General features: G+C 46.7%; 1 protein-coding gene across 2 annotated transcripts in view; it reads right to left on the reverse strand.

The window, feature by feature from the left end:
* LOC139568696 (proline-rich protein 36-like) overlaps window positions 1-13,246 on the reverse strand; it is a 55,504-nt gene that overhangs the window by 27,560 nt on the left and 14,698 nt on the right. For both annotated transcript variants that reach the window (XM_071390716.1, XM_071390717.1), the window contains exons 2-3: window positions 4,829-5,566; window positions 4,446-4,527 (exon numbers count right to left, since the gene is read on the reverse strand). In XM_071390716.1, coding sequence (XP_071246817.1) covers window positions 4,446-4,527; window positions 4,829-5,468 — 722 coding nt within the window. In that variant the 5' untranslated portion in view covers window positions 5,469-5,566. The remainder of the gene's footprint in view (window positions 1-4,445; window positions 4,528-4,828; window positions 5,567-13,246) is intronic.

Here is a 13,246-nt window from a genome sequence, read left to right on the forward strand (position 1 = left end):
AGGTTTGCTGTGTCTGTCCAGAGCATGGAGGCGCTACCAGGAGACAGGCCAGTACATCAGGAGACGTGGAGGAGGCCGTAGGAGGGCAACAACCCAGCAGCAGGACCGCTACCTCCGCCTTTGTGCAAGGAGGAGCACTGCCAGAGCCCTGCAAAATGACCTCCAGCAGGCCACAAATGTGCATGTGTCTGCTCAAACGGTCAGAAACAGACTCCATGAGGGTGGTATGAGGGCCCGACGTCCACAGGTGGGGGTTGTGCTTACAGCCCAGCACCGTGCAGGACGTTTGGCATTTGCCAGAGAACACCAAGATTGGCAAATTCGCCACTGGCGCCCTGTGCTCTTCACAGATGAAAGCAGGTTCACACTGAGCACATGAGCACATGTGACAGACGTGACAGAGTCTGGAGACGCCGTGGAGAACGTTCTGCTGCCTGCAACATCCTCCAGCATGACCGGTTTGGCGGTGGGTCAGTCATGGTGTGGGGTGGCATTTCTTTGTGGGGCCGCACAGCCCTCCATGTGCTCGCCAGAGGTAGCCTGACTGCCATTAGGTACCGAGATGAGATCCTCAGACCCCTTGTGAGACCATATGCTGACACATGCACATTTGTGGCCTGCTGGAGGTCATTTTGCAGGGCTCTGGCAGTGCACCTCCTTGCACAAAGGCGGAGGTAGCGGTCCTGCTGCTGGGTTGTTGCCCTCCTACGGCCTCCTCCACGTCTCCTGATGTACTGGCCTGTCTCCTGGTAGCGCCTCCATGCTCTGGACACTACGCTGACAGACACAGCAAACCTTTTTGCCACAGCTCGCATTGATGTGCCATCATGGATGAACTGCACTATCTGAGCCACTTGTGTGGGTTGTAGACTCCGTCTCATGCTACCACTAGAGTGAGAGCACCGCCAGCATTCAAAAGTGACCAAAACATCAGCCAGGAAGCATAGGAACTGAGAAGTGGTCTGTGGTCACCACCTGCAGAATCACTCCTTTTTTGGGGGTGTCTTGCTAATTGCCTATAATTTCCACCTTTTGTCTATTCCATTTGCACAACAGCATGTGAAATTTATTGTCAATCAGTGTTGCTTCCTAAGTGGACAGTTTGATTTCACAGAAGTGTGATTGACTTGGAGTTACATTGTGTTGTTTAAGTGTTCCCTTTATTTTTTTGAGCAGTGTATATTCAATGTGCGGGACAGAATTGAGGCTAAGAAGTTGGAGCTCTTTTCTGTCTGCATTAACAAGGACAACACACAGGTCTTTCCATCATTGTATGATTTTTTTGTGTGCAAATGAACAAGCTTACAGACAATGTCAAGTGTGATATAGCAAAGCACCTGAGTGGATGCGCAATTACACAGGTACTTTCCCGAAACGGATGACACAAACTGGATTAATTATCCCTTTCATGCCCTGCCTCCAGTCCACTTACCGATATCTGAACGAGAGCCTTAATGAAATTGCAACAAGCGGTTCTGTGAAAATGTAATTTAATCAGAAGCCACTGCCAGATTTCTGGATAGGGCGGCGCTCAGAGTTTCTTGCCTTGGCAAATCGCACTGTTAAGACACTGATTCCCATTGCAACCACGTACCTATGTGAGAGTGGGATCCTGGCTCTGACTAGCATGAAAACGAAATACAGGCACAGACAAACTGTGGAAAATGATTTAAGACTGAAACTCTCTCCAATACCACATTGCAGAGTTATGTGTATCCTTTCAAGCACACCCTTCTCATTAACCTGTGGTGAGTTATTCACAATTTTTTATGAACAAATAAAGTTATGTAAGACGGCTAAATAAAGAGCAAAATTATTATTATTATTAGTGCCCTGGTCCTATAAGAGCTATTTGTCACTTCCCACGAGCCAGGTTGTGACAAACTCATTCTTATGTTTAATAAATGTATTGTATAGTGTGTGTGGCAGGCTTACAATGATTGCAAAAAAAACAACATTTGAGAGTGCGCTGACCCCGGTGCTAGAGGGGATACGCAGCTGGAGGCTGAATGTTTGAAGGGGTACGGGACTATAAAAAGTTTGGGAACCACTGCATTAGGGGATTGGTGGACTCATTCACCTGGGGTACGTTCAGTAGGGAAAACCGTAGCAAAACATTTTGCAACAGAAAGAAATTAGCGTTTGTTACTGGACAAGTTCAGGTAGAGCATTCCACTTTCAAAATGTTTTTGTCCTACTGAACACAACCCAGCAGTGTGTGTGCCAGAAGTGTGGCAGGCGAGACCAGGTGTTAAAACAGCTCTGCTATGCCTCAAGGTACCAGCACATCTGCTAACTAAGTCGACAACCGCCCTTTTCCCCTTCAATCCAATACCATAACTCACCCTGCCACTTGCCACACTACCCAATCCCCTTGCTTTTGCCAACTGTATCCAATCACCTTGTTCTGAGGCTCCTACCCAATCTCACTCACCCTTGTTGTGGCCCGTTCGCCTCTAATATATTGATTTATGCTTCTTATCCGGTACAATTTATTTCACCCCTTAGGGCAATTAATATGAATAGTTTAAGGAACCCCTATTTCTCTGACAATGTGTAACTATGGCAACGTATTATAGGCCATTCTTTCATCTCGTTTTGTATTATGGCCTGTCTGGCGTTTGTTGTTGTTGTTGCAGGTGGTGAAACGGAACAGTAATGTTATATTTATATATGAGCCCCGTGCCGCCTGCCCTGCTCATAGACTCATGACTAACGGAAGAGAGCAGCAGTCACAGCTATGGCTGGGAGAGGCCTGTTCACCAGCCCTGACTCACCCAGGGAGGCAGGAACAGGGCCCAGCATGGATGGAGAGACGGTCTGGCTGCCACCCGCGCCTGTCGTCAAACACAAGCAGCATGCTCTCACACACAACCTGCTGCTCCTATTGTCAAACACGCACTGTATGTTCACACACAGTGACCTGCCGTTTCTCTATGCCAATCCATCAAAAAATCACACCATCCACCCCCCACATGCCTGACAAGTCATCACACACAGAAAAAAAGCCTGATGTCACAATGTTCCAAAAACAAGTGTCATTCCCTCTGGGAAAGTCTTGCAACCACAATCCTGCAGCTGAAACCATCCCACATCTGCATAATTCAAAGGATAAGTACACTGGGATACATGCATTAATAAGACATGCTGCGATTAAGTGCCAACCCGAGGCCAAACTAGAGCTCCACTCCACAAGTGGTGCCAGTTTCAAGTCCAACACATACACCTGTTAAAACACCCGCTGAAATTAACAACTCGTACTTGTCCTTAGTCCAACTAAAGAGGGGGTGGTAAAGCGGTGTGTGTTCCCGGATTCAACTGGTTTGAGTCAGTTCAATATTTCGTCTCAGAATAAAAGCAGAGCATTGGGGAGGAAGTGGGAGAAGAGAAATCTAATTGAAACTAAGAGCTGAACAGTATGTCCTGTGGAGCACTAAGTGTGGATTAATCGCGTAATTGGTCAGATGCTCGATTAAATTCTGGGTCCATACACATTAGGAGAAGATAGGTTTCGATCCATGGTCTAACAAAGAGCTCCACCCACTCTCTTTGCAAGTTACGGGCAAGTCTACGGGCCAAATGTCCCCTCTCGAAATTCAAAAAATGCAAACACCTACAAAATCTTGATTTGGCCAAAGCACTGGAACTAACGCTGCTCTTTATCTCACGCGCCGTTGTCTCATAACAGATCTACAGTACCATTTATGTTTACATAGTCTGTCTACAAGAGATTAGATGTGGAGCCATAATACTGTATAGTGGGTACATCTCAATAGTCTAAAAGAACCTCATCTCCATCAAGAGATGAGGTTGCCACTTTAGACCATTACAATTATTGAGACACACCCATAGAGTTGCTAGAACGCCCCAGTGAATAACACCTGCCCTGGTGGGTGGGGATAACCCATGTTATTCAGTAACACTGTGGTGCTGACTGGTGCAGTGTGAGATCGTGCTCTTCTGTCTCAGGTATATTTCTGTTCGTGTGACTCAGACTAGGGGTGCGTCCCAAATGGCACCGTATTCCCTATAGAGTGCACTACTTTTGCCCAGGACCCATAATGCTCTGGTCAACAGCAGCGCAATATATAATATAGGGTGCCATTTTGAGACACAGTGGGAAACCTAATCCAATAACAGACCGGCGGGACCCACAATGGCCATTTTTCAACGACACTCCATTTCAGCTCCTCGCAAAACAAGTCGGTCACTGATCCGATTTATCGAGTGATGCCTTTTGTGCGAAGCGGCTCCTCAGATCTTGGGTGATTGTATTATGTATGCGATGGGAGAGTTTTTTTTTTTTAACTATAAACAGTGCCTGGGTTCCCCTCCCCCCTTTTTTGAGTTCATTCAAATGTGAAATTGCCGGCCACAAATGGCACTGCCCGGTAAATCACTTTGCATGCCCGGTGGTGGTACTGGCTCGGGATAGGCTGCCTTACCTGGTTGTCTTGGAAACCAGTGTCCTATCGGGTTTGGCCGCAGCTGAAGTGCTGGAAGGCTTGGGGGCAGCATGTCTGGAAGCTAGAGGAGAGGGAGAGTGAATGAGTAAGTGCACGAAGAGAGAGATGGGGGGAGGAAAAAGGTGGGATGAAGATGAGGGGTGGAGGTGAGGACTGGGATGAAGGATTGGTGTAGTAGGAGTTGAGAGCAAATATGTCTGCAGCCAAGCACAGGTGGGTTTGTGTGAGCTCTAAAACACATAGGACAGTAACTAAAAGACTCAACATGGGACAAAGGAAAACAAAAGCTGTGTGTCTAAACAAAGCATGGTTAACAAGAAAATACTCAGCAGTATGTGTGTGTATAGTCTTTGGCTCCTCACCTGTGGTTTTGGGTCTGGCCCCAGCCCCATTAATGGGCCCAGCAGCTGGAGGTCTCCTCGTTGGAGTGCCAGGCCCCGTCGCCGCAGTCCATGTAGCGTTGGTTGGCCTGGTAGCAGAGGTGGACCTGGGGACTCCGACAGCTACCTTAGTTTGGGTCCTGACAGTGGAGGCCACGGACCTCTTTGTGGCTGCAGCCGGTGCTCCAGCTATAGTGGTGCTTCTTTTTTTGTCCAAAGCAGCTTTCTTGGCCAGGTCACTGGCTGAGGACTTTAATCCATTGGCCATGTGGCTTGGGGCCGTGCCCGGACGCGAGGTGCTGGGTCCTGATGCCGGACCCGTTGCGGTCTTGGTGCCAGCTGTGCCTGGCCGTGGTTTAGCCAAGCCCACGGTCTTAGCCTTGGGTTTGGGGTCCGCTGCTGCCTTGCCATTGGCCCCATTGACCTCCTTGGATGCAGAGGGGGCTGTGGGGTTTTCAGGCTGCGCTGCGCTGTTGTTGGTGTCTTCAGGCTGTGCTGGAGAGGACGGGGAAGTTGAAGGAGCTGGCTGGGTGGGAATCTCGTCGGTGGCCATCCCCTGGGCCGAGGGCTCGGCTCCTACGGCTTCTGTGGGCTCCATGGCAGCCCCATCCGGTTTCATCATTTTGTAGGCCCGGCAACGGTCTCACTCACCGGATCCAGCGGCTCACAAACGCACTGAACCCGGAGTGGAGCCAACGTCCTCTCAACAACCTCACGGATCTGGATGGGGAGAAGAGCGATTCATAAATTGTTGATGTTGAAATTGGTGTGAGAAAAAAACATGTTTATCATAGAACTGGTAGCAGAAGTCAAGTATATTATCAGAATAGCCACACGTGAAATCATGCAGTCGAAGACGAGTATCATTTTAAAAACATTAAAACCAACGGAAATGCCATGAGGCACATGATCTCGCCGAGGAATTTGAAACTATTGGAAAAACAGGAAGAGAGCAGCCAGGGAAGCTAACATGATGCTTTGTTTCTAAATTGCACAATCACTCACACGGTCTGATAGCAATACAATGTGTGGATCACAGAGACTGAGAACAGACACATTTACAATCCATGATTAAAACTGCTATTGTCAGAGTACTACAAAAAGTTTGACCTGCAATAACAGAAAACAAAACGTCCTTCAGCATATAGGGAGAGGGAGTGTTGTGGATGGAGTGCTGAAAGACCGCAAAGCCTTGCAATCTCCTGACAGTCCACAGGAGAGAGATTCTGGAAAACCAGGACCACATGTCCCATTTGTCAGGGATTCTGTTGTTCGGTGCTGCCAGCCCAGATGCTGACCACGATGACAGCCAGCGATTATTAAGAAAAGTCATACGCTGGTCCTGGGAGGCCTCAAATGGACATTACTGTGCAAGACAAATTTAGAGCGTGGATGGACGTTTGGGGGGGGTGAGCAGGCTCTGGGGATCATTAGCCTTACTGGAGCCCCTCGAACCAGGCTGCCTTCCCAAGCCAACATGGCCTCCCCTCCACTGCTGCTGCTTTTTCTCATGTACTCTACTTTCCACCACCCCTTCCTTTCCTATCACAAGCCCTCCCACCCACTCCTCCAGCTCTCCCTGTCCAACTGCCCCTCTACCCCAGCACCAACCGTTTCTTTTTTTTCAGTATTCCCCCCCTTCCCTCACTCCTAGATTTTTTTCTTAGCCACTTGTTCCATTTTCCGCTACTCTACCCCCTCGATACGCTATGAGATCTGCTCTCAGTCAACAGATGGTCTGGGCAGAAATCAGTGTTTGGAGCTCAACAAACAGGCTTGGCAAGGGAGGAGGAAGAGAGCGCAAGAGTGTGAAAGGCGGGGGGGGGGGGAAAGAGTGAAAGAGATGGAAAAGGAAGGAGAGCAAGAGAGGGAAGAATGGAAGAGGAAAGGACTGGGAGAGCACAGACCGAGAGAGACTAATGCAGAAGCCATCTGACGGAGGGCGTCGTTAATAGTTTGACTGAAACTTCCATCAAGGCAACTTTCTATATAGAGGGGCTATTCAGTGGGGGCAGATAGAGAAACCTAGAGGCCGAGCAGAAACTATTCAGTTACTTATTAACGTTGACACATACCATAGAGTGGAACATCTTGTCCACAACTCTCCACAAAAACCTCAGTTTGCTACTTATTCACTTACTTCAATGTTCAGAGGAATTTCTTTCCGTCAAGACAGTTTGGTCGTGGCCCGTTAGTGAGCGACGCATGAGGCCTAACCGCACATTAGCCCAGTCAATCGGAAAGGCAAATGAACAAACAGACCACTTGTGGGGGACCCGGTGGAACTAGTTGGGCCGGTTTGATAGCAGATGAACAATAGAACTAATACCAACACCCCTCCCCCAAAACACATGCACCCCTCTCAAATTCCCCCAATCTCTCTCCCTCCAAACTAATGGTCTGACCCTTATTTCAACCAGAGAGGACAAACAAAAAGCCTTCAGTGCCGTTTTCCATGATTTCTTTTCCTCTCCTTCTGGCTCTAACTGCAGGCAGACAGGCTGTTCGCCTCCTCCTCCCCCCTTTTCTCCTCTCTGCTGTTACATATCTCCAGCACAGAGCAAGAGAGGGGCCAGGGAGGATAAAGGCGCCATGAGGGGCCAAGCTTGCAGCCTGCATTCAACTCTACATTATTCAATGCTATATAGATATTATAGCACACTTCAACTCGATGACCTAAGATGTTTTTGTGAAACAGAATTTGTCATCGATGACTTGGCTGAATCAAGTTTGGAATATTGCCCAGGAGTTATAGGCCAGTCGAGTCTCAATCAATCACCTAGTACATTGCGCATTATCATAAATCTAATTTGGAGAGGAACCATGGCTAAACTACATTTAATAATTGATCATCATCTCAAGTTCAACTCAATACGCAGTGTTTCAAACAACGCGGCTAGTGCTACCACTGCACAAGGCATATGGATGGGCTCTGACACCAACGTAGCGATGTAATGATGCGTTGGGGAGATAGCGGGTTGAGGGACACCACAGAGAGGGACGACTGCCAGCTAAGTAAATGCAGCGGGCAGCGCCAGTGGGCCAGGCAAGAGTCAGATTAACGCGCCGTCGCTGTACCCGCGTTCGGTGGACAGCAGCAGGGTAAAAGGGGATGTTTTGGCCGTGGGCAGAATGGGCACTGGCCTGGCTTTACTTGTGCCCATCTCTGGTCCAGCAAATGCCAGGGGCTGCTGACTTGACCACTAATGCCAGGGGCTTACCAAAGTGCAGCCTGTATCGCATTCCTTACCATGAACTGAGCCGACCTCTGGGTTGTGGTAGGTGGCATCACTAAAACCCTAGACATGCATATCACGGGCTTTGTTGAACTGTAGCAAGGCGATTAGTGAGGGTGTTAGAGACTCCTCTGCTTCAGAGCAGCTAGCTGTGGTTTGTCCTACTTGAAAACTATTGCATGGCATCTTAAAACCACTCATCACCAAAATGTCCTTATGACAAATTCTCAGGGAATTTCAGAGCAGCTTTCCATCCCCGGCTGAGTCTTGGCATAGATTTGCAATTGGAATGATTAAAAAGGGGAACACCCCCCCCAAAAAAATAAAACATTAGAATAAATTGCACGGCTGATAAAAATGCATGATCCCTTTCATATCTATGAAATAATGAGCCATTGTGCTCCCTTCCATTAATTTGCATAACAAATACCATTAAAAAGAGGGCTAATACCATATTCAGGACACAGCATGCTTACTTTCCAGCTAGCACTGCAGCTAATATCACAATTACCTCAATACCCTTGGCAACAATTACCATGTGTTGGAAGTATGCAAATTCATAAGCCGGTAGGAAATTGCTCCCGGGCCGCAGCCTGACAACACAGTGGCTGGGTATTAACCGACTAGCTAGTGTCCGTGAAAACAAACTCTGCAAGGTGTCTGCTTCTCTCTCTGGGTGTGGGGTGAACGCTGCCATCGTAAGCTTGTTGGGGTGGGCTGTCTGGACAGAAGAAACTCGTTGCCCCTCAGGCTCAGTCTCATCTTTGCATCCAACTCTCCCCTCGCTTTCTTTCTTGCAGTTTAATCACAGCCGTTTGTCTGCAATCACCCTAGAGTGCCAGCCGCGTTTTAGCAGCGCAAAAAAAATGGGTCACTTATGATATCCCTTTAATACAAACAGAGGGGGATTTAGCTGTGTTGAGAGTGGGTTGGAAATGCAGTCGGACTACAGTGAGAACAAAAAAGAGAGAAAAAAAGAGCAAGAAGGGTTAGCGGATGGAGCAGGGTGGTGTTACTGACGACAGCGTAGTGTCATCACAGTCTCAACCACGGGTTAAAAAACTAAGAAAATACATTCTTCTCTCTGCTAGCTCACAGAGGGAGGTGAACGGGGAGAGCGCGGAGGGGAAATATGAGGGGGTGCTTCAATGATAAATCCACCATAAAGGTTTGAGGTTGAGGCCCAGTGTCACGTGCACATGTGCTAGAATGCCTGGGGAAGCTCGGGCCAGGGCGTCTGTCGGTGACCCGAGCCACCCCGTCCACATTCCAGCTCTGCCTGTCAAGGCTCCTCAGGGAAGCAGCCTATAAACAGCTGTCAGAGGAAGGGTGTGTACGAATATATACACTGAAGAGTTGGTCCCATGTTTCATCAGCTGAAATAAAATAAGACTGCAGATGTTTTCCATATGCACTAAAAGTTCTCAAATTTTAGGCACACATTTGTTTACAATGTAGCATTTCTCCTTTGCCAAGATAATCCATCCACCTGGCAGATGTTGGCATATAAAGAAGCTGATTAAAAAACAGCATGGTCATTGCACCTTGTGCTGGGGACAAAAAAAGGCCACTTAAAACGTGCAGTTGTGTTACAAAACGCCACAGATGTCTCCAGTTGTTAGGGAGTGTGCAATTGTTATTGTCCCACACTGAAGAGGACAACATTCCACAGGACACAATCAACAGCCTGATCAACTATGCGAGGGGAGGTGTCGCGCTGCATGAGGCAAATGGTGGTCACACCAGATACTGACTGGTTGTCTGATCCACTCCCCTACTTTTTTTTTTTTTTTTTTAAAGGTATATGTGGCCAAGATGCATATCTGTATTCCCAGTCATGTGAAATCCATAGATTAGGGGCTAATTAATTACAAATTGACTGACTGGCTTATATAAACTGTAACTCAGTAAAATCTCTTAAATTGTTGCATTCATATTTTTGTTCAGAATACACTGTGTGTGAGAGAGAGCAGGTCTACCACATCGTGCATTCTTCTGATTCCACTGTGCTGTACAGAGTACTTGCATCATCTTTGACTACAAGACTGTGGACAATACACCTCCATTTTAGACTGCCCTGCCAAAGCAAACCCTGTGTCTGTGACCAACCTTCCCTGACTGCTCCTGTGCCTGACAGAGACAACCCAATTGAGCATTTAACAGTGTCTGCTAGCTAGACTAAACTGGGCCTGGACGGTAGAGACTATGGTGTAACTGAGCTATATAGCGCCATGGGTGTTTGACAAAACAGGGGCCTCAAGTCTCTGGCTATTCATTAATGGACTGCTGTCTGAGTGAGGCCTTGCTATGTGGATGCCTCCGAAGTACTGGGGCTCTGGCCAGAGGAAACATAGGCCTCATTCACAGTGTGTGTGTGTGTGTGTGTATAAAGGGTATGACAAGGAAAGGAGGGTGGATAATAAGGGAGAGAGAGTAGAGGCTTTAGAAAGACAGGAGTTTACAAGGAGAAAAGAGTATTGGAGAATGAGGGATTTATTAGGGAAGGAAGGGGGTTTCCATCATGGAACTTTTTATTGGACCAGTTCCCTGCAGACAGGAAAAGGGGCATTCACTGGTCAAAGTCAACAACTGACCAAGCTCACTAGAAGTTACAACAACGCATTTTGACGAGAGGTCGACCGATTAATCGGAATGGCCGATTTCAAGTTTTCATAACAATCGGAAATTGGTATTTTTGGACAATGATTATTATTTATTTTTTTTACACCTTTATTTAAGTAGGCAAGTCAGTTAACACATTCTTATTTTCAATGACGGCCTAGGAACGGTGGGTTAACTGCCTTGTTCAGGGGCAGAATGACAGATTTTTACCTTGTCAGCTTGGGGATTCAATCTTGCAACCTTACGGTTAACTAGTCCAACGCTCTAACCACCTGCCTTACATTGCACTCCACGAGGAGCCTGCCTGTTACGCAAATGCAGTAAGAAGCCACGGTAAGTTGCTAGCTAGCATTAAACTTATCTTATAAAAAACAATCAATCAATCATAATCACTAGTAAACTTCACATGGTTGATGATATTACTAGTTTATCTAGCGTGTCCTGCGTTGCATATAATCGATGCGGTGCGCATTCGCGAAAAAGGACTGTCGTTGCTCCAACGTGTACCTAACCATATCAATACACAGAAGTATATATTTTTAAACCTGCATATTTAGCTAAAAGAAATCCAGGTTAGCAGGCAATATTAACCAGGTGAAATTGTGTCACTTCTCTTGCGTTAATTGCACGCAGAGTCAGGGTATATGCAACAGTTTGGGCCGCCTGGCTCGTTGCTAACTAATTTGCCAGAATTTTACGTAATTATGACATAACATTGAAGGTTGTACAACGTAACAGCAGTATTTAGACTTAGGGATGCCACCCTTTAGATAGAATACAGGACGGTTCCGTATTTCACTGAAAGAATAATCGTTTTGTTTTCGAAATGATAGTTTCCGGATTCGACCATATTAATGACCAAAGGCTCGTATTTCTGTGTGTTATTATGTTATAATTAAGTCTACGATTTGATATTTGATAGAGCAGTCTGACTGAGCAATGGTAGGCAGCAGCAGGCTCGTAAGCATTCATTCAAACAGCACTTTCGTGCGTTTTGCCAGCAGCTCTTCGCAATGCTTCAAGCATTGAGCTGTTTATGACTTCAAGCCTATCAACTCCCGAGATTAGGCTGGTGTAACCAATGTGAAATGGCTAGCTAGTTAGCGGGGTGCGCGCTAATAGTTTCAATCTGTGACGTCACTCGCTCTGAGACTTGGAGTAGTTGTTCCCCTTGCTCTGCAAGGGCCGCGGCTTTTGTGGAGCGATGGGTAACGATGCTTCGAGGGTGGCCGTTGTCGATGTGTTCCTGGTTCGAGCCCAGGTAGGGGCGAGGAGAGGGACGGAAGCTATACTGTTACACTGGCAATACTAAAGTGCCTATAAGAACATCCAATAGTCAAAGGTATATGAAATACAAATGGTATAGAGAGAAATAGTCCTATAATTCCTATAATAACCTCAACCTAAAACTTCTTACCTGGGAACATTGAAGACTCGTGTTAAAAGGAACCATCAGCTTTCATATGTTCTCATGTTGAGCAAGGAACTTAAACGTTAGCTGTTTTACATGGCACATATTGCACTTTTACTTTCTTCTCCAACACTTTGTTTTTGCATTATTTAAACCAAATTGAACATGTTTCATTATTTATTTGAGGCTAAATTGATTTAATTGATGTATTATATTAAGTTCAAATAAGTGTTCATTCAGTATTGTTGTAATTGTCATTATTACAAAAAATATATATATTTTTTATTATTATTATTATAATATCTGCCGATATTATTGGTATCGGCAGATACCGATACCAATAATCGGTATCGGTATCTGCATTGAAAAATCATAATCGGTGGACCTCTAATTTTGACCAAAGCAGATCCACACACACGGGTTGTGTTCATTAGGGAATATCGTAGCAAAGCATTTCGCAATGGAAAACGAAAACTAGCATTTCTTATTGGTCAAGTTCAGGTTATCCCTCCCCAGTCCAATTTCTTACATTGAGTGCCTAATGAATACAACCCAAGGCAGTCATTAACCTACCAACTGCATGAGATAAGACAGCCTCCTAAATAGTTCCTATCCACTGAGGGGGGGGGGGGGGTTGTTGAGCAGGGAAAGCCAGAACCCCCCCCATCTAGACTGCCAGCCTGTCCAAAGAGGGAGCCAATATATTTAGTAAGAGGAGGAAGTTGAATGAACTCTTAGGACTGGTGGTGGAAGAGCGGAGGATGGGGTGAAGTGTGTGTGGGGTGAGAGAGAGAGCGTAAGACTGTTGCTCCGTCTGCCCATATAAGGCAGTGTTGCAGAGTTCTGCTGCATCACCACAGAACACTCAGAAAACATGGCACGCACAGAGATCCAATCTCCTGATGAAATCCACCAACACAAGACCGTCATTACTCACAACATGATGACAGGAGAGGCTCTGCTGAGCATATTTTCCCAGCTCGGTTCTCAACCCAGTTGCATGGCTGTCTCAGTCAGTCTCGACTAAATGAAAGATGCTCCCCAACGCACTGCTGTTACCGTAGACCTAGGAGTCGCCTGCTCTCAGTTTGGAAAATCAACAAAAGGCAAGCCAGGCAGGTCACTAGTGAG

This window comes from Salvelinus alpinus, chromosome 2 (genome assembly GCF_045679555.1).
Source record: "Salvelinus alpinus chromosome 2, SLU_Salpinus.1, whole genome shotgun sequence".
In the NCBI taxonomy this organism is placed as follows: Eukaryota; Metazoa; Chordata; class Actinopteri; order Salmoniformes; family Salmonidae; genus Salvelinus; species Salvelinus alpinus.